The sequence below is a fragment of the Danio rerio genome, chromosome 8, assembly GCF_049306965.1.
Source record: "Danio rerio strain Tuebingen ecotype United States chromosome 8, GRCz12tu, whole genome shotgun sequence".
Classification (NCBI taxonomy): domain Eukaryota; kingdom Metazoa; phylum Chordata; class Actinopteri; order Cypriniformes; family Danionidae; genus Danio; species Danio rerio.
In genome coordinates, this window is record NC_133183.1 from 36465202 (window position 1) to 36487843 (window position 22642).

Below are 22642 nucleotides of genomic sequence, written 5' to 3' on the forward strand. Positions count from 1 at the left end.
ACATACTGTGAAAATTTCCTTGCCCTGTTAAACATAATTTGGGAAATATTTATAATATAATATCATAAAATATAATTCTGAATTCAACTGTATATATCTATTTATATATATATATATATATATATATATATATATATATATATATATATATATATATATATATATATTTTTTTTTTTTTTTTTTTTTTTTTTTTTTTTCTGTTATGGTTCTGCTGTTTTGTGTAGTTCAAAAAGTGTAATTGCACATCTCTTGCTTTGATAGTTATCGTAAGTTTTCAGAAATAAATAAATAAATACTTGCCAGGTTGGAAACTATTTAAAAATGAAACCATAAAACATTACATGTGCTGCTATGTAATAAATATGCTGGTAAATGAAAAATGAAAAGTCACATTTTTTAATGAGGACAATACATGCTTCTGTTTAGTAACTACGAATCGCATCCAATCCTCAAAAGACAGTATTGCAGTTTTCAATAAAATAAAATATTTCTCAATAAATTATAGCATGAGCAGCAAACAATATTAGAACTCATCCTGAAGAATCATGAGTTATGATAATGAAGGGGAGAAAAAGACTTTACTCCAAAAAATACATATTAAAAAAAAACAATGAAATGTAATGTAATATGCTGTTATAGTTTAAATAAACAAATTATTATTTAAATTGAATGATACAATTTCAGAAAACTACTGTGAAAGAGTCGATAAATTATGGCCAGTATGAAATATGTCATTTATTTTCCTTTGGCTTAGTCCCTTTATTTATCTGGGGTCGCCACAGCGCAATGAACCTCCAAGTTATCCAGCATATGTTTTACACAGCAGATGCCTTTCCAGCTGAAATCCAGTACTGGGAAACACCCATACACCCTCACATACACTATACAGCCAAATTAGTTTATTCAATTCACCTATAGCGCATGTCTTTGGACTGTGAAGAAAGCGGAGCACCTGTGATCTCCACACAGAAATGCCAACTGGCCCAGCCAGGACTTGAACAAGCGACCTTCCTGCTGTGAGGTGACAGTGCTAACCACTGAGCTACCGTGTCACCTAGTATAAAATATTTACATTCAAGAATTCCTAAAATAAATCCTAAGAAAATTAGATTTGCTGTAGACCAATAATTAATATTATCATTAATAAGAACTGTATAAAAGCAATCACACATACCTTTCAGTTTTTCAAAACTGCTTCCCAGTGTCATTCCATCCTTACCAAAATCAAATCACATGCACACTCTCTGAAAAGAGAAAAGATAATTACGCAATGAACAATAAAGGGATGAACGATAACAATTAACTTTTCCATTCACAGTTAACACTGCAACAAATGCCCTGTTATTACCACAAGAAAAATCCAGCAGCTTCCTACTGTGAATATACATCTCTGCCCTGCCTGTGCTGAGATCAGATCTCTTCAGCCATGACGACAACTGCATTTTCTCCCCTCAAACGTGGATTAAACTCTTCTCCGATGAAGACGTGACTTGACATCCTCTGCTCGCTGCATGTCGGCGGTGGAGACGGCTCACTTTTCCATCGGGCACGTCGCCAGACAGTCTGCCCAGGGTCGGGTCCTCAAAGCGGGGCCGAGCTGTGGCCCGAGACACATTGGCGTGTAACTTTCTGTCACCTGTTGCTTGAGGGACGAGACTGAGACCAGTCACAGCAATGAAGAAGCAGTGGCACTGGTACCGGTGGAGTGAGGGAAACTGTGCGCCCGTCAATTCGGTTTCCTCAGGCACATCAGCGACGCAGCTCAGAGCTCATTTCTCATATTAACGCTGACAGAAATCAGCAAAAGCAGGCGTCAAGCATACATACTTAGGCCAGATCGCTCTCACTCGGCGGGAGCCATTGGCTACAGATGATGCATGTCTGATTGATCGCGCTGGTGGACTTTAGAGACGGCTCTGATAAAATATATCAACTTCTGAGATGAGCATTCTAGGCTGAGGTGAACACTCGTCAAGAGATGTTAAAGGGACAGTCCGTTCAAAAAGATGACAATAAGTTACTCGTCTTTGTGTTCTGGCAAACTCTTACTGAAACACTTAATAGGGTACAGGTAGGATATTAGTTGTGATAGACTAAAGATATAACTCATGGAAAAAATGAAAATGTACTCACTATTTATACTTACTCTCAAGTAGTTCCAAACCTTTATGAGTTTCTTTCTATTGTTCAGCACAAAAAAAGATATTTTGAAGAAAGCCGAAAACATGTAACCATTGATGTCTGTCGTAGGAAAAGCAAATACTATGGACGTTAATGCTTTTAGGCTTGCATCTTTCTTCAAAATATCTTCTTTTGTGTTCAACAGAACAAAGTGAGTCAAACAAGTATGGAACAAGACAAGTGCAGGGTGACTAAATGATGGAGATTTTCATTTTGAGGTGAACTAACCCCTTTAGCATGAACAAACAACGAATAATACGTTTATCACAGTATTTATTCACATTTGTTAAATTTATTCAATTTATCTTTATTTCACAATGCATACTGTGTCAAAGCAACTTAACATAGATGAATAATAAAGAGCAAAAGCCATACTATTTCAAATTGTGGAACATTCCAGTAAATTATCTAACATATTACTCTCAGTTAATGAAAAACATATCAGTTAATGAAAATAAAGCTGTTCATCGTTTGTTCATGTTTACTCACAGTGTATTTACTAATGTTACAATAATTTGGATTTTTTTATGCAAAATCCTAGCATTAACCTATATGATATACTGTTTGTGATTTGCATGTATTGCCATATATCAGTTTACAAAAATATTTTTCCCACATAAAAACAGAAACATAAAGTAAATACTGTAGTGTTCATGAGCCATACTATAGTAAAGTACTTGAAAAATATGTTGTGTTAATTCTATAGTTCCTGTGGCAATATGGCAGGCCAATTTAAACAAGTCACCCAACACTGTAATACGTTTCTACAACGACATAAGTTATACTACAATACACCGCAGTTCACTGTAGTAAAACGTAAATAATTTACTGTATTTACAGGTTATCATTTCACTATTGTTCACACTACAGTATATGCTATTTATAAATACTATAATATACACTTAATAATACACTATACCACATCATGGTTTACAAACACCACAGTATTTACTAATTTATTCAAGTAGGGTTCATTAACACTTTCACCTTTTGTTGTCGTTGTCTGATTCACTGGTGTTTTCTATTAATTTTTGCTTCCAAATGAATTCCACAATAAGAGCTTGATCTTTGCTTCGATAACTTTTGACTTTAAAAAAGTTCACATATTGACATTTATTGTTTCACGGTTTGTTTGTTTCTTTTCTTAGAGTCTGACCGGTTAAAATATCAAGTTTGATTCTGGCACAAATTATGGGTATTTAGAAATATGTTATTTCTGCTAGAAATTCACCTGAGAGCTACATTTTCAACATAAAAAGCTAACTGAGCAGAAATTAATGCAGTATAATAATAATTTATAATTTAGCAATTCATGACTTTATTTTTTTACAGTGTGTGATTAGATGTTAATATATTATTAACATTAAAACTGTCTTGATTTAGTTTCTAAATACTTTCCTGGACTTGTTTAGAATATTATATTTAGTTTAGACAAAACTCTCCTTTACCGGTGACAAATTTAGTAGCCAAAGTATATTTAGACAATATTTAAGTCAATTCATATTCAATTCCACTCAATGCAGTTACAAAACACTGTATTTTCCATTAAATCCATGACTGGTGTGTGTGTGTGAGTGTGTGTATGTATGTATGTATGTATATATATATATATATATATATATATATATATATATATATATATATATATATATATATATATATATATATATACACACACACACACACTAATCTGAGACTTCAAGGGTGAAAGGGAATGGGGTGCAGACTGGCATAATGTTTATTAATATCTTTTTGCTCTTTAATACATCACTTTATGCAATTAAAATATCCTGCATATTTTCAGGCGACTTTAAAAATAAATTTCCCAGCTGCAACAACACTAAAAAGCAGAACATAATACCACAATTCATCCTACTAGTCGGTCCTTAAGAGCTGAAGCATCTAATATTCTTACATGATCCTAAAAACGCCACATATTTTTACCTGGATGTTATTAATCTGCCATAAGCTGTATCGTATAATAAGCTTATCTACAGCAGAAAGCTGCATAAACGACTTCTATCCTCAGGTTTTGAATGCACAGAGCAGTCCTGGTGTGCTGGTCATGCCTTTCACTAACACTATTTTAACAGGCAGCTAGATTCCTAACATATTCGCAACTGGAGATCCTGTTTTTATTTTATTTTTTGGTTTGGATGCTAAACGTCTCCCGTGTCCATGCTGCAATCCCATTGCGTGCAGGTTGAGCTGAGTTTCATTATTTACATCTCTGCGGATCCTCCTGAGCTCTAATCTGCACGTCTCACAGGCTCCTCGAGGCTATTTCATTTAGCTTTAATATGTGCGTTTGACGTTTTGTTCATTTAGCTTCCCCCTTTAATTTAATTGACATGCTGCTGCCTTGTTTTGTTTTGTTGTCGTCTGTGTTTTTTTTTCTTTCCTCTCATCCTCTAATGCTTCTATAATGTCGCTGTTGTTTCAGAACTTTTATTGTGTGTGGACAGACAGTGAAAATGAATTTATGCAAGCGTGCTCATGGGGAGGTTAAAGTCAGGGAGTTTTTTCTATTACATTACAATTGCATGTGGCACCTTTGGGCATGTGCAATAAATGCAGCAGTGGCATCAGCAGAATTGTGTTGTGTAATCTGATTGACTGGATTATAAATGGCTGGGATTATTATGAGAGTGCTATAATGCTGCTTATATCAGTTATGTGCATTGGTTAACGTCGCCTCTAAATTAGCAGTTAGTTAATAGTGTGTAGGCGGATGGTAAACTCGTTTACAAACAGCACGTAGAGAGCAAGTAATGAGGTATGATTTTCAGGGTAATAGCATATTCTTATAATTTTATGTATTTGAGAAGCAGGATTTTAAAAAATTTTAATGTGATTTTGTTTATGTGAAGCTTTTGTTTTTTTTTTTTGTTTGTACATCACAGAAGCCAATAATTTCCTTAAAAAAACTGTCAGTGTTTATTCATTTTATTATAAGTATTTTCTTATTAAATAGAGTATTAACTTACATTAGTATAAGTAAAAACTGAAATAAACAATTTACACTTAATATGTTTTGCTGCTTGTATAAACTACTTATTTAAAACGAGCTGAAACAATACAATTATGGAGGGTTTTTTGTGACAACATAATTATTTTATGTTCAAACCACTTATTTTTTTATAAAACAATTAAATTAACTTAATCGATTTGTGTTGGCACAACATGAAGGAATTGTGTTTACCCAGCATTTTTTTACAGTGTATCCTATTATGTAAAAGTTAAAATAACACATGAATTGATTCTAACAAAATGTAGTTAAAATGGCACATATATCTTTCAAATATAATCTGAAATATCTCATATAATTAACCACTGAATAATTTAATGTAAAAATCCAGCTATATGACAACAAATACTTCAATTTTGGCATCATATTTAATTTCATGATGTCACATGTCACATTTTTAGATTGTTAGACGTTTAGTTTTCTCACATACCTGTTTTATTTGTAGTTTTTTTTTTATCAGAATTTCTGTGTGAATCGTTTGTTTTAAAGGAAGGCTTCTCAAAATGGTGTGTGTTTTAGCTCCAGCACCTGACTGTGTTCTTTGTTTCGGTGGACAGAAGCGCAGTTGCCGAATGGCGCGGCTGCCATCTGGCGGTCACCGCAAGTAGGACACTCTCAAAGACAACGACTGACAGGACTCTGTTAAAAGCGTTTGACTTTGTTCATTTAGAATGGGAAAACTGCGCAGTTTCACACCTCCAGTTGTGTTACATAAAGCGCCATCATTTGCACTGGATACAATGCAAAATTATTTTAAAATAAAAAAAAAATTAAAATATGTTTTTAAATTTTAAAAATTTAAAATTTAAAAACTGGAAAAAATAGTGTGTTTCTACACAAGTTTTGAAAAAGAATACACAATTCTACTTTATACAGTGGTCAAATTTTGCATTATTGTCATATTACCTATTAAATAATTCAAAAATACTAAATTCAAAAATAACATAAATACAATGTTCTGAGCCACATATATGTTACTATAAGTTGATATACTTTAGATAGATAGATAGATAGATAGATAGATAGATAGATAGATAGATAGATAGATAGATAGATAGATAGATAGATAGATAGATAGATAGATAGATAGATAGATAGATAGATACTGATTTTTAAATATACTGTTTTATCATTATTTATTAGTATTTTATTGTTTGTTTATTATTATTACTTTTTAAAACATTTGTCATACCAATAAAGAAAGTTTGGAGAGAGAGACAAAGAGAAAGAGGGAGAGAGAGAGAATAAAGACATACTTAGGAATAAAAATCTGCATGCAAACACACACCCACATAACTAGAGCAAAGGACAAGAACTATAGCAACATTTCCAAGACCATAGCAGTTATAAACAATAAGGGATGGTTACACTAAATGTTGCTTTAACTGAGCTAATTGGTAAAGAAAACCTATTTCTCTTATTTTTGAAAGCATAAAAACAAGTGCCTAAATCTTCATATTCAGGAAGGTTTCTGGAAGTATCTTGGAGCTGTTGGCACAGTCCTTCAAGACTTATTCTGTTTCTTTGTGAGATCTCTTGTGTGGAGCTGTCAGACCGATTATAAAAAAGTCTCACTGGATTATGATGATTAATAGCAAAACTTGTAAATGTTTGAAGGGCACTGATGAAAATCAGCTTTTTTAAACTTTCCACAGTCAGATTGGAGTGCTAGAAACACAAAAAGTCTCTTTTTTTTTACTTTCTGACATTAAAATAAGATCCAAATCCCACAAATTTTGAGGCCCACCATAAAGTGACAATAGATGTGCAGTTTTTCCCGCCTACCGAATTGATTGACAGGCACCACGTATACACGTCCACAGAACTTTATTTTTTGCAAATAAACTGGGATTCAAATATTTATATATATTAATACAACATTGTGATTTTTAAAAGTTAATAATATATATATTATTAACTAAATAATATATATATATATTTTTTTTTTTAAGTTATATATATATATGTGTGTGTGTGTGTACTGCAAATGCATTTGTGTTTGACTCATCGTTTCAGAAAGGCTTGAATAAACCACCACAAATACATCAAACAAACTTACTTGGTATTTTTGATTAATAAGCCGTAATCAGCTTCTTCTGAGTCTGTCTCTGTCACTGTGCTGTTTATCTGATGTAACTCGTGATGAGAAGCAGACACGCTCGTGGGAGCGGTGGGCAACTCATTTGGATTTAAAGGCTACAAAAACAGCTACAATATATTCAGATACCAAAATAGGCAGAATCTCGAGGCTATAATAAATAATCTGATGGGTATTTGGAGTTGAAAGGCTTATCTTACATCTTGTAAAATCGGTATTATAAGTGCCCTTTAACACACAACAAAATATGGTTTTTAGCTATAGTTTTTATATTTTTAGTAAGTGCAAAGCTAATGTTGTACTGTAATAACTTTGTGCATATACTGTTTGTGTTTATATTTTACTTTTATTTGTCAATGATCGCAAGGTTTCCATATCCTGGACCAGGCCGTATCTTGAGCTGCTACTGTGGTGATCATGAAGGAGTGGAGAGCATGAGACTGATTCCTGTGATTCTCCAGGGAGTGACATGTCTTCGCTGAGGTCCAGCTTCCTCCCTCTGGCGCCTTGACTGCAGCTCTGCACAAGACGTTTGGCCAGTGGAGAAATGGTCTTGCCCAACTGAGCCTGGTTTCTCTTGAGGTTTTTTGATTCTTCACTTTCGCCAGTTGGTGAAGTTTTGTCCTCGCCGCTGTCGCCACTGGCTTGCATGGTTCAGGATCTGTAGAGCTGCGCGTCGATGGATTTGCTTTTCAGTGTTTGGACTCTCAGTAGTGATTATTAAACCACACTGAACTGAACTTAAACTCTGAAAACTGAACTACACTGTTTCAATTTACTATGATCTTCTATGTGAAGCTGCTTTGACACAATCTACATTGTAAAAGCTCTATACAAATAAAGGTGAATTGAACTGAATCATTTCATATGTACCAAAGGCGATTTTGAAAACACAAAATCAGTCATAAACGACAATTCTTTTTTTAAAAAAATAGAGATTTATACAAAACCTGAAAGCTGAATAAATTAACTTTCCACTGATGTAGGGTTTATTAAACAGAACAATATTAGGAACAGAGGTAAAAGTATTTAAAAAATCTGGAGTCTGAAAGTCAAAATACAGAGAAAATCAGCTTTAAAGTTGTCTAAATGAAGCGCTTGGCAATGCATAATAAAACACAGTGTTATGATATTTCCTTCATGGATCATTGTGCACCTAATATCAAATGATTTTGTGGCATTAAATATTTATTTTGACCCATTTGCAGTCATGTTTTTATTTATTTTTTTATTTTAGCCGTTGTCAAAAATATACTTGTGCAACTTAACATTCTGTGGTCTAGGTAGAGTCGTACCAGCCTACAGTATATTGTAATGAAATCCTGGTTTCCACACATTTCCTTTGATCAAATCATATTTAAATATTTTTTTTACAAATTTAAGTGGTTTGAACATAAAACAATTAAGTTGTCCCAAAATAAAACAAGAATTGTGTTGTTTCAACTCATTTAAAATAAATAGTTTGAACAAGCAGCAAGTGTTTAGCCTGTGCTAAAGGTGACTGACCCACGATAAATTCTGCTGTTATAGATAAATAAATCAAAATATTTACAAGTACTGAGCATAGTGTGTATGTGTGTGTGTAGTCATGTGTGCGCCTCACTGGACTGATGATCTGTGATTTCAGTGCCATCTGGGCTCGGCCCTCAGGCTGTTTAGATCTTCACGCAACAATCTGACATCAATATGTAACACAGTTGCATCAGACAAAACCCATTCCCAAATCCAGCGTGCACAATCCAATCAGCAAACCCCCAAGAACCTTTGTTTACAAACGCATAAACGACAATAACACGGCCACGGGACTGCCAAATGTGTTCAGATGGGGGGGCGACGACCTCGTGTTGTCTAATCAAAGTTTATTCATATCATAGCCTGTTTCGCCAATAAGGCCTCCATCTCGCGCAGCGGGCCGCCGATATCCAGCCCGATCTCACCTAAACAAAAGCCATCTCATCTCCAGACCGAAGCCAGTCATTTCGGGTTATTAATACAACTAATTACCCCTTTTTCTGGCCAAATTTGAATTTAAATGAACATTCGGAGATATCATCAAGAGAAGCAAAAGGCGTCCCGCTGAGTTCTTTTCCTCTGATGGAGAGATTACAATTAGAGCAGTGGAGTGGCGAGGGCAGGAGAGAGAGAGACTATTACGCTGAGGATGGAGAAAAAAAAAATCTCCAATTACAAATCCACTATACAGTTGTCAGTGGTAATTAAATGTGTGGCGAGTGCGGGGGCTTTGCTATTTGTGGCTGGCTTTGTTTCGTCATTCTGGGGTCCGGTGATGAGCTGGATGTGAGAGTGATGGACAACAGTGTGGAAGATTCAGTCACTGAGAAAATGGCCTTTATTTAAGATGTTAACAACAATCTGATCTCCTGTTTCTTTTGAAAATCAAGGGGTAAATTAATATATTAATAATAATAAAGCTTGGAAAATTTCCTCACTCTTAAGACTTTGCCATATGAGACTTTAATTATAGTATATACAATGTTTTTTTTTTTTAGCAATACTATATTTGGGCAAGTATATTAGTTAAGTAAATTATATATAAGTCAAGTATATTTAAGGTAGTTGACAAATAAGCAGCAAAAATGTTTTCATAATACACAATTGTTTTTGTAAAATAAAAAAATTGATACACACATCTGACAATAGTCTTTTCGCCTATCCAAGCTTTAGGAAAAACAAATAATAACTTGATGTCTAGTTGATCATTTGGTATCAGATGTGGCTTATATGAAAGGCAAAGGCCCCAATATGCTTATTTTACCAAAATAAAATATGATCATGCCATGATTTTTAATTATTTAATTAGGACAGTAAAGTCTGACATAGCAGTATGATGTACAGCATAGAATTTAAAGTCATGGTGCAGTGAGGAAAAAGATTAATATCAGCTTGGACAATTGCATCCATAGATCTCTGCAATGACTTATTAATAAGTCATCTGGAAATGGCAAAGAAAGCGTTCTTGCAGGACTCCTGTAGTTCACCAAGATTCTTTATTCATCTTCAATGCCTCCTTCTCCATCTTACCTCAGAAATGCTCAATAATGTTTATGTCTGGTGACTGGGCTGGGCAATCCTGAAGCACTTTGACTTTCTTTGCTTTCAGGAACTTTGATGTGGAGGCTGAAGTATGAGAAGGAGCGCTATCCTGCTGAAGAATTTGCCCTCTCCTGTGGTTAGTAATGTAATGGGCAGCACGAATTTCTTGATACCTCAGGCTGTTGATGTTGCCATCCACTCTGCAGATCTCTCACACACCCCCATACTGAATGTAACCCCAAACCATGATTTTTCCTTCACCACACTTGACTGATTTCTATGTCAATCTTGGGTCCATGCAGGCTCTAATAGGTCTTCTGCAGTATTTGTGATGATTGGGATGCAGTTCAACAGATGATTGATCTGACAAATCTACCTTCTGCCACTTTTCCAAATGATCCACTAGAAGTCAAGTTATTATTTGTTGCTCTTACAACTGGATCGACGTCAAGACTTTATTCAGGTAGTGTATATTAGTGTAGTTGACAATTACACACAACATTTTTATAGTATGTCTTTAGAATTCTGAATTACACAATTATGATTTATTCCTCAGAGCAGAAGGGTTAAATAGTCACAATTATGAGAAAAGACAGAATTAGAAGAGGTTAATATCATTTCTGAGATGTAAACAGTCGAAAATAAGTCTTTAATCTTGAATTTTTGAGATCTGTCAGGACTGAGATGTAAATAAATTAAGAAATAAGTCTTTATAGGAATTCATAAAGAGGGCTTTCCTACACTATTCTGAATATCATAATTTTAAAAAATTTGCTTCGCGAGAAAAAAAAACAAGTGAAATACAATAGGTATATAATGATGATTACAGAATAAGGTCACAAATGCCTTTTCTATAACATGCACTGTAAAACCCAAAAAATGAAGGTAATTCAAACTATTTGAGAAAACCGATTGCAAACAACCATTTTAGTTCAAAAAGTAATCTTAATGAGTACTGTAAACTTTATCTATTTGAGTAAACGAAGCAATTTGAGCACAATAAAACCCAATAAATGAAAAGAACTTAAACCAACTGAGTACTGTAAAACCCAATAAGTTACGGCAACTCAAACCAACTGAGTACTGGAAAACCCAATAAGTTAGGGCAACTCAAACCGTTTGAGGAAGCTGATTGTGACAAACCATTTGAGTTTAAAAAACTAATCTATACGAGTACTGTGAACTTACTCCATTTTGGTTGAAGTAATGAGGAATTTAATTAACTCCTTCAACATTGAATTCAAAACTCTTTTTTTTTTAAATGAGTAAAATTAACATCCAGTAAATTTTGAGTTAACTACACTCATTTCATTTGATAAAGCTAACTGTTGGGTTTTACAGGAGTAGGCAAAACCAACCTGATCTCACGAGAAAACGTAACTATTTTATTTTTTGTCAGTTTAGTGGCTAATTCGCACTAAAATGTGTTTTTTTTTGTTAAAGGAGGCGTGGCACACAACCCCACCCCTAAACCTAACCATCAATCGGGGATGAGCAAATTGTACTAAATTGTATGAATGAGATCGTACAAATTCATATAAATTCGCCACTAAATCAAAAAAGTTACGAATTTCCCTAAGAAAGCGTTGCAAAAACAGGCCTTCTGAACTTTAAAACTAAAAGTAACCAGAACATACATTATCAGACATGATTCCATCAGGACATTTGCCGAAAAACAGACCTTTGCATTTTTTTTCACGGAAAAAAAGTCTTTAATCGTTTTTTAAAGAATTATGTACAGGTTTATATTAAATCACATAACACACAGAATGCCTTCCCAACAGAAGCCCCAAGTGAGTAAAGCTCACAAATGCAAGCCATTACCCATAATTCTCTTTGCATGCTCTTCAAAAAAGTGGACCAACATGGTACGGATAGGATTATAAAGCTCTTAAACACATCGAGTGAAACACCTTACTGTCAGTCAACAATAGTGTGTAAATACTAAGCCAGTTCAGTACAGTAAAACCCTGTTTACACCTGTTAATCACACTAAAAACAGGGTGTTGAGTAGAATAGTCGTTTGTTTTATTAGTTGAATGAACAGTCGTCTTAGAAACCAACAAGATTTTTTGATATTAGCCTTTTGGGTTAGAATATTTAGCACAGTGAAGCCTCGCCATTTTTCTTCAGGTTAAATGCTGAACGCCAAAACTTTTTCAAGAATGTACAGAAAGAAATTCAGATTTAGTCGTCTTCAAATGTTTCCCACAGATTACACAACCCTCACGGTGCATATTTTAGATAGCACAACAACAAAAAAGTCTCAGTAAAAGTACATGTTTTAGAAATATAGTCAGTGATTTACTTTGGCAACTAATCTCCCCAATGTGAACAGAGCCATCTAGTTAGAAAAAACAGACTAAAACAAAAATCAAGCACTGCAAACCCCTTTCCACATTAGAGAAACTGAGAAACATTAGAGAAAAGGCCAGTTTGACTCATTCCTTTCTTAATTATATTGGAATATTATAAGTACGAACAAAGATACTCCGCAATAACACTTATATAGAATATAAAAGCTCTGTTATATAGAATATAACTGCTATATCATACAGAATATCAGTGTTGCTTCAAAGTGCACTGCAAATAAAGAGTCTTATAGCTGATGCTCTTTGTTACAGTTTGTGCAAATGAGAAATATACGGCAATATTGAGTCATGCATCATTCAAATCAGAAGAAAATATGAGGGGGAAAGTATATACAGAGCTCTAAAGGCTATAAAAGCTAATGCAATACAACATTTGATTCATCCCTTTATGTACATAGTTGGAGGTAGAACTAATTTGTTCTAAGTGCATCTACTATCCTTAGGACCATGATTCAGTTTGTTTGTTTTTTCAGATGTTTGCACATCTCTAGAAGTAACATGAAATGACATTAAAGGAGGAAAAACTGCTGACAAGCACAACTAAATATTAGGGCTACAGTTCTTTTTGCCCTACTTCTACTTGTGTGCAAAGGTTAACGGGAAATTCTGATCTAATAAAGGCGAGTTTACCGACACATACGCGAGGAGGATATTCTATATTCCTATTTGTGCTGTAATTCACTTAATATGAAAAGCAGAAGGTGTTATGAAGGATCTGCGCTAGCGGGATTATCACATGAGGTAGCCTGTATAACATGTATATGTTCTCCTCAGCAACATCGATACACTAAGAATCAAGCGCTGTTAATGATGCCAGTTTTAAAGCGATCTTTGCCATTTAAACCTATACACACTGTCAGAAGGAAAACAAAATGTGCAAAAATTGCATCTTTAGGCGTACAACAGGTTATCACCAGGAGAGTACCTTTAAACAAGTTGTACTCACCGCAGAGCCACAAGGGCAGAGCTGAGCTCCAGTAAGGGGGAGTTTGAGCTCCAGCTCCTCCTTGCTGCATTTCTTCTACAATTGATGTCACTGGGGGTTGGGGTTAGGGACAGGGTAGGTGTACGCATTAAGACAGCTTCCCAGCAAACAATTTTGTGTTTAATAGACATCTAAAGGTAGACAGCTTGGCAAAAACAAGGCTAAACTTGAGCTATCAGTAAAAATCTATTAGACACTTAAGAATAGCCAAAAACTAGTCATCAAATAGACAGATTAGACAGACTTTATATGTGTAGTCATTATTTCTGTTCATTTGATGACTAGTCTTGGACGTCTAATAGATTTTTTAGATTAGACATCTTTTAAAACAAAAAAAGCTTGCTGGGTTACTGGAGGAAGAGCTGGTGCTCAAGCTCCGCCTTATTGGACGTGAGCTCCACCAAAGTGGCTCTGCAGCGATCACCTTCTCCCTTTAAAAGGACTGATCATCCAAAAACAAAATGTTGCTGTTAATTTACTCCTGCTCAACAACTACTGGCACCTAGAGAGGCTACAGATATACATCAATATAATGCATTCACAACAGACTGAAGAACAAGCTTGTGCTGTAAATGATCATCACTTTTTAGTAGAGACCAATCATTCCGCTTCATAAGACCAGCAGGTTTTTTCAGGGCATTTCTTTTGTTTTGTCTGTTGTGTCGGTAGAGAAAGGTGGTTATGCATAAAAATCATCTTGTTCTAATGTATTTTTCTTGGTTACATCAGTAAATTAATAGCAAATTTTCATTTTTGGGTGAATTATATCTTTAAAGGGAGCTGCTGTACCTTTTCCCTGCCTAAAGGTTGCATAATATTAACTGGTTCCTTTACAGGTGGTAAAAAGTTGTACCTCTAAAATAAAAAATATATAATAATAATTATCTGAGCGTATACCTCAAAAGAAACAGCAATAGTTTTCCTAATTCATAGTTTGACTTGGGAGCTGCATTATAAAAGGAACAGTGATTTAAACCTAAAGTATCCCAACTTTAAACATAGACTTTAAACACTAGGTCAATATTTTCAGGGACAACAGCAGAGACTAGTATATAAGACCACACTGTAAGACAAACAAGCATCGACATACCAAGCATCCAATTGTGGGGTGTTTAAACTTGGCATGTACCAGATTGTTATTAATAACTACGCTAAGCCAGACTTAAATGTGACAGATCTGACCTGACTTGTTCAGGAAGATGCAAGGAACCCTAGGTGTGCTGAAAAATCCACCAAAACCGAAGGAACGAGTGTTAGCGCAAATATCAGCAAGGCACTAATCCACTAATGTGAAGACACCCTGTTTTAGCAGCTCTCTGTGAGATTCCTCGACCGAACCATGTGCATTAACCCAGCCAGTAAGTATAATAAAACATTAAATACAGGAGTTAAGTAATAAATACATTTTATTTTATATAAATATGTGGGCCCTTATTTTCAAATCGTCCGGAAAACGTAGGAAAAGAATGAATGTACAATAATGACAACACCTGTTTACATTCATAGAACAAGCTGCCCTGTTAAAATAATGGCATGATTCATTCAATCTGTAACATTGATACATTGGCAGCATCTTTAGGTGATGCGTTCTTCGATATGACTGGAAATGTGACTGGTAGCGTTGAACGGGGGTGAGATTGCACGATTTACACTGAAGCGTCCCGACACATGATCTGTATATAGTTCCTGGTCCCTTTTTCGCTTGATAGCTACGTTTCAACAGAGCTAATTACTTGCTAAATCTGCTTTTAATATAGAGAAAGAGTTGATTCTAAGCCCCGGTTGCTCCCCAAATACTACAGAAAAGGTTGTGGGTTATAAGCGAGATCAGTAGAGAATGCCAACGTTGCCATTTGCTAACATGGATTTCATTCGTTTAACACGGCGTTGAAGTAAAACCTGTCTAATTTTTGATCAAAGTGTCTATTTATGTACACCTTTACAGATCTGGATGAAGGGAAGAGTAGTCATCCGCGCTGTCCTCTCTCTCTCTCTCTTTCTCTCTCCTTCCTACAGTCTGCCCATACAGGTGGCTGTTCTGCTTCACTTGCGATCGTCGATGGTTTTAATGAATTCCACGGCAGCAGTGAACTGCATCCACCAATAGCACTCCTCCCCGCTCAGCCTGCTGGCGTAGAAATTATTGATGTACTGAATGGTGGACAGAAGGCAGGGTGGGTTTGCCTGGAGGAAGGGAGAGAACGAGCGAGAGGGGGGAATTAACATCTGACCACCCACATTGTGCATGCTTACACATTCAAGCGCACTTACAAGTTGCGAAAAATCTGGTGTGGGCGTGAGCATTGCAGACACAAATTGCTATTGGGTGGGGAGATGCGGGGGGAAAAAAACCCCACATGTAACAATAACAGGCCATCAAGCAAACAAAATATGGATTGGTGCATTGAGTTTGTTGTTGAAGACTTAGGAGGCTTTAACATTTTAAGTACAATGCTGTTTAAAATGAATATATTTGACAAAAATTAAGCAGTAATAAGGAAAGATGCATTACATTCTTTAAAAAAATGTTTTTTTAAGTTTAAATGACATGATATATTCTTAAAATGTTTAATGATTTAAAAAATGATGTTACTTTCACTTGTCAAATTAACCGAATGAACCTAGTTCAACCTTTTAGTTTAAACTTTAAGCGGAATTCTAGTATCTTGTAAACTAACTAGTAAAACACTTAGTATTAACATCATGGCTAAGACACACGTAATGAGGTAATATTTTATTTTATATTTAAAAATATATAAATATGATTAAATTATTTTAAAATTTATATATTTAAAAATCATCTCTTCATTAAGCACCACTTAACAGTTTTACAGGAGGGCTAATGATTGTGCCTATATATAATTGCTAACAGGGCTTGACAATAACACCTGCCAAATGTGTGTAGATTTAAGCTGTGGTGGGTTAGACAGCTACTCTCCACCAGCCGCTTTGGCTGGTTGAAGTAAATTTTAAATCGTAGTTTTCTTGAAAAAGCAGAGTTCAACAATAACTGTTGCCCACTGAGGGGCCAGCATGATGGACGACAATAATCACGGTGTTCGCGTGAGCAAAAGAAAGCAGGTGAATAATGAATGAGAGGATGATCTGAGACACAAGCGATCCTGACGCACTGATGAGGGTTTCGGTGTCCAGGAGGAATTCAGGTGATGTAATGCACGCGAGTGTCTAAAAGTTAAAACAGTTCCTTGCGAGAAGCATCTGTGCCTGGAAACGTAACTGGTTTAATCGGTTCTCTTTAAATAGACTGGACAAAAAGCAACACTCATGCACCCACAGTCCTGATGCTCCAGATTTTTTAAAGGTCTTTTTGTGAGCAGCAGGTTGCTTTCGCTTTAAACTTTCACGTGATCATCCTTTCATTAACCGCACACAGTATGTTTTTCATCTGCTTTCTTTTGCTTACAGTTATTTTAGGCTAAGAATAGTTTCTTTTTTATTTATGGTGTAAATGAAATCCTTAGGGTTGAGCCATCAAAAGTCATGTAAAATAAAAACTAATTGCAATGCGACACTATGAAAGCACAACCCATTTGCTCATGCTCGTTGAGCAAGATCACACACAACACACAAAAGTGAAATGAATGAGGAGGCATGTGGAAATTACACAAAATTTAAAACAAGTAATTTTAGGATGCCAAAGTCAATATTTATGCATATCTTTTCCCAACAACAAAATTGTGGCTGGTGAAAATGGTGAGCGGGTATTAATGTTGGAAAACTACTAGCCACAGCGGCTGGTGATCAAAAAAAGTTAATGTCAAGCTCTGATTGCTTATATATAATATATGAAATACTTTTTACTATGTTAACAATTTTAAACTTAATATTTAATAAAATTCTACATTAAAATCATTTTTATTTTTGCATTTAACAAATAAATGCAGATAATAATATACTATTATAGGTCAAGGGTCAGGAACCTTTTCTCAGCAAAGAGCTATTTCTGATTTTTTTTTTTGCCAAATGCATTTTTTTAAAAGAGCGATTGGGGATATATAAGCATCACATGTTGACAAGTCCATGAATTAAGAAAGGTTAATTTATAGAATTTTTTTCTTTTTTTTCTCCACAGCACTGCACATGCACATTGAAATGTCCTTTTATTTTTATCCTTATTCATTTTGCTGTAAAAATATAAAATAAAAAGGTCATTTTAATTGTATTTTTAATAGGAAACGGATTTTTAGTGAGATAATTGTTTTTTGTAGGGAGAAAGGCGGAGAGCCACATATTTTTGTTTAAAGAGTCATATGTGGCTCCCGGGCCATAGGTTCCCTATCCCTGTTATAGATAATAATATTAGTATTAACTCATTTAAATTAAACCTTTCCTCGAGCATTATAATGCACTTATAATGCTATTAAGTTTTTAAACCTCAGAGGCAAAGACAAGGTAATACTGGAGCTCTTTCTAAAGGCTTAAGAAAAGAATCTTTAAGCCTTTAGAGAGCTGCATTTAAAAAGATGTGCAGCTTTTCATTACATCCTAAAACAGTTTAATTAAGTCACTGTGTGCTGTGGATGTGCCACAATTGCAATCACAGAACGAGCTGAAATCATTTAATCGGCTTCTAAAGACATATTTTTATTAAACGCCAAAGGATATTTGATTACCTAGACACCAATGCTTTTGGGCCTTTGTGCCGAGTATTAGAAATGATCATTGTGCTGTTACAGAACACACAACACACTTTAAAGCCATTAGCAGCATTACCACACTGCAGACGTGTCTATTGACTTACTTTAATCAGAACAAAGACGAGCACAGGGACGAAGTCATCCGCGCCGGGTACAGCATCCTCATTGGCCAGGCTGAGCAGGTTCATAATGGTGGAGCACATGCGCAAGATACACTGCACTTTATCTCGCGGGGTCTTATAGGCGTTGATGGTCTTGATCTCAGCCTGTGCAGAAGGCCACGGAGCCTCTTTCAGATACACCTGCGCAGATTCACACAAACACATCAGACTGCTTTTCTGTCTTCATTTAGAATTGCTTATACATCCAAGACAAACAGCCAATGGTTACCTCAGGGATCTGCAGAGCTTTATGATTGGCCGACACCACTCTAGACAGTCGCTGAATGTGCTCATGGAATAGCCTTGAATAAAAGAGACATCCCGTTATTGGACATTAAGGGTCCCCTTGAAGTCCAGCTTTTTATTTTTTTGCAAGACGTAATTTTAAGTAAAACAATATAATGACAGGGTGGGGCATTTTGAGTAGCTCAGGCACTAGCACACATAGGGCTCAACCTGTGCAGTGCACATGCCCTTATTAGTCTTGGATAGAAAGTGCCCTTCCAAAATGATCAAAAGTGCCCCCGCGACACATACCGCCCTTCAGTAGGCGCGCGACAACACCGCTCTTAAGTATGTGCGCTCCACATCTGACTTATAACCACCACAGTTTGTAATAATAATGCTGAGATGGATATACTAATACTCTATTGCTGCGGTTGCTGCTGCGTGCTAGTGTGTTTTTTAGAGCCAGAGAGTGTTTAGGTGAATATTTAAGGTATAAACGCTCGGTTTCATGTGAATAACTGCAGCAGTAGCATCTAGTAGGGGGTGAGACACTTCAGATATTAACACAGCATTTGACTGGTCAGAAGATCTGTTGAGAAATTGAAGCATGATGTGATGTCATTGAAAAAAATCATTGATCAATTTTGGCAAAGGAAACAAGTTTAGAATGCTTACATCCTTTAAATGCTTATGTTGTCATCATTTTGAAGCACATTAGCTTATAGATAACCTTGAGATTAATATATTAATAATAACATCCTAAAAAAATGGGGACTTGCCCAAAATGAGTTGAGCAGGGGTCTTAATCTGCCGGCCCATGGGCCATTTACAGTACGCCCTCCTCCTCCCTCCCGCAACTGACATCAAAAATATGAGATCTGAAAACATGCTTTTGGACCTCAATCATTGTTGTGCAGTCGCATCTAGTCACTTGTGGTTTAGACCCACCACCCAGTCTTCATTTAAAGTACTGCATTCAGATTAGTTCTACTTTTATTTTCTCTCAGTGTACAGTCGAGAGTAACACACATGTGTTTTAATTCTGTCGCAGATTTAAAAGTAAAAAATATGTCCGTAAGTGCACTTTTTTAACTAAAGCTTTATTTTGCCAGTGAAGTCTCTTAAGCTACCCAAACTGCTTTCTGCTGTTCTTACGCTATTGGGACAATACAATTGGTTGGGACAGAATAATAACTATTTTGCCTACTATTTGTCGTATTTGCATAGCAATTTAAACTCCCCCTTCAATATTTACAACAAGAAACAAAAAGCTGTTTTGACGGAGGAGTTTTGACGACATATAATCTGTGGAAAAATGACTGAGTGAGTGTCTAACGCCTGGCCATACACACAACAACAACAGATATATTTCAGCAGCTTATGTGTGACACGATAAACGTGCTGATTTGCATTATCACTGATGACAGGTAACGGTTGAAATAAAACCGTCATGTCTGTTATCCTCAGATGCATCAATTATGTCAGGTGTCCACTTTTTTTGTCAGTCACTAAAATGGCCCTGAGGTGAGACCACTGGTTTAGAGCATCAGAGCATCGGATACTTTCTAATTTCGCCTGGATTGAACTGGAGAAGAGATTGTTCGATGCAGCACATGTGGTTCAGACACACTGAAAGAATTAAAAGAGAAAAGGAAGCAGGTAAAACTCACTCGTCTCTGTGGATGTCCCCATCCTGATTGGGGTAGAATGCCAGTTTGAAGATGCGGTTCATGACGCTGCGTTCGATGGCCATCTGTGCGTCCTGGAGCTGCTCTTCACTGGCGTACTGCCAGATGGCATCATGGGCCATGGCTCCATACAGGTAACGCAGGAAATCCTCCACGGCTGCTGTCTTATCATCAGCTGCTGTGCATCCCTGAAATGCTGCAGAACAACAGGAAGAGTCAGTCTCAAATGCACGGTTTCTTAATACAAGTCAAACGCTACATTCAATTAAATATCAGTTAAAAACCCTTGGTCATTTTATACCGTATAATGGCAATATTGTAGATTTTTAACCATCTGCAGCTACTCTAGCCTCTCTTCTTTGTCCATTGATGACAAAAAATGATTTTATTTACAAATAGCATGTCTGTGTGAATCTAGTGCTTTGTAGTTACGTTTTTTTACACAACCGTTTAAAAATGTAGGGTTAGACAGTTGTACTTTATTTGTGAAGAAAAAAGTTTGGAAAATATAACATTATTAATAATAAAATATTACAATAATTATTAATTTATTTATTTTAAATTTTAATTATATTTCCAAGTATTACTAATTTAGGATGTTGCAGTCTTGAAGATTTAATTGAAAACAAATGTTAAAATTCCAAACTTCTTGATTAGTACCGTATTTTTAATGAACTAAATCAATAGTCAGACAGTGATGTTTCTACACTATTAATAAGAATGTAATCCACCACCACATCTCCAAGAATCTCAGGCATTATCAATACACTGAACACCAGAGCAATACACCAAATAGAAACTTAATGAGCCACTATGGCCAGAGAAGGGCCAACCATGTGTAAGTACTACATAAAATTAGTAACTATAAAAACACATGTATTTTTATAAGCACTGAACTGGTCTCTGACAGAGAACACCAGCTGGCTAGTGGCCGGCAGGTAATTAAAGACCTTCAGCTCTAATGAGACAAATATCCACCTCTGCTCTCAGAATGACCATATGACTAATAAAGGTCCGGATTTTTCAGGATTCAGCAATCAACACCAAATGTGAAAGTACAAGCAGTTATACACTACCGGCCAAAAGCTGTGGATCAGCATGACGTTTTAATGTTTCTAAAAGAAGTCTTTTCTGCTCACCAAGGCTGCATGAAGTTTATCAAAAGCACAGTAAAAACTGTAAAACATCAAAAATATTTATACAATTCAAAAAATATATATATTAAATTAAGTTAAAAATTAGATGTATATTTTTTTTGGCATAATTTATTATTATTATTATTATTATTATTATTATTATCAACAATTATTATCTGTTCTCAATGATTAATCAATATTTAAACAAATCATCATAATCAATGTTGAAAAAAAATGTCTTGCTTCATGCTAAAAATTCAGCTTTGAACCATAGAATTAAATGAAGTTTTAAGCTACATTCAACAAGAAAACAGTAATTTTACATATGAATAATATTTCACAGTTTTTACTGTATTATTAATTGAGTAAAGTGCAGCTTTTGTGAGCAGAATAGACTTGACTTAAATTATAAAAACGCATTTGCAGAGGCTGATGCAAACCTTTAATGAAGTCAAGCATCTTGGACTCCATGTGCTCCAGCAGTAGTCGGACACAGACAGTGGTAAAGTAGCGGTTGGCCACTTCTTTATCTCTCAACACTCTCTGCAGGAGTCTCTCCAGATGAGCCTGAGATGTCTGCAGGCCCTGCCGACAACGTGTCAGATAGGCGATGTATGGAGCCCGCTTCCTATCGCACAAAACACTCATTATTGAGTCTTGCCAAAAAAATTGTCTGCACAATTTAAGTTGTGTGCAAGTAAAAGAGAGAAAAGGGATCATTTTGGATGTTGGATGAAAATGCTAAGATGTGCTTAAATTCAAAAATTGAATTGTAAATAAACGTTTACATAAACTTTAACTTTTAAAAAACTATTTATCTGCTAAAAAAGGTGCAGAAACTACTATGGAAACACATTATGGAATACATTTTAGAATGTATACGTCATGTCATGTCAAAAGTCATGTTATTGTTGCCTTAACAGACAATGTAATTGGGTAACCAGATGAACCAGTGAATGATCTCATCTCATCATATGATCTGAAAACACCCAAGCAAAGGTGCAGGAGGAAAAAAAGTGGTTTCTTAGTTTACAGAAACGATTGCGTTATTT

The 22642-nt window shown here is 35.4% G+C and overlaps 1 protein-coding gene and 1 long non-coding RNA gene across 9 annotated transcripts in view; one reads left to right on the forward strand and one right to left on the reverse strand.

Moving 5' to 3' along the window:
• The window catches only part of LOC141375667 (uncharacterized), a 132429-nt gene that overhangs the window by 97901 nt on the left and 11886 nt on the right, over positions 1-22642 (forward strand). The window lies entirely within an intron of this gene.
• Positions 12051-22642, reverse strand: part of gapvd1 (GTPase activating protein and VPS9 domains 1) — an 88699-nt gene continuing 78107 nt past the window's right edge. For 7 of the 8 annotated variants that reach the window (XM_009304096.5, XM_068222925.2, XM_009304095.5 and 4 more), the window contains 5 exons: positions 22031-22218; positions 20437-20650; positions 18768-18840; positions 18482-18679; positions 12051-15903 (listed from right to left, as the gene is read on the reverse strand). In XM_009304096.5, coding sequence (XP_009302371.1) covers positions 15763-15903; positions 18482-18679; positions 18768-18840; positions 20437-20650; positions 22031-22218 — 814 coding nt within the window. In that variant the 3' untranslated portion in view covers positions 12051-15762. The remainder of the gene's footprint in view (positions 15904-18481; positions 18680-18767; positions 18841-20436; positions 20651-22030; positions 22219-22642) is intronic. The other variant, NM_001002420.2, reaches the window with a different exon arrangement.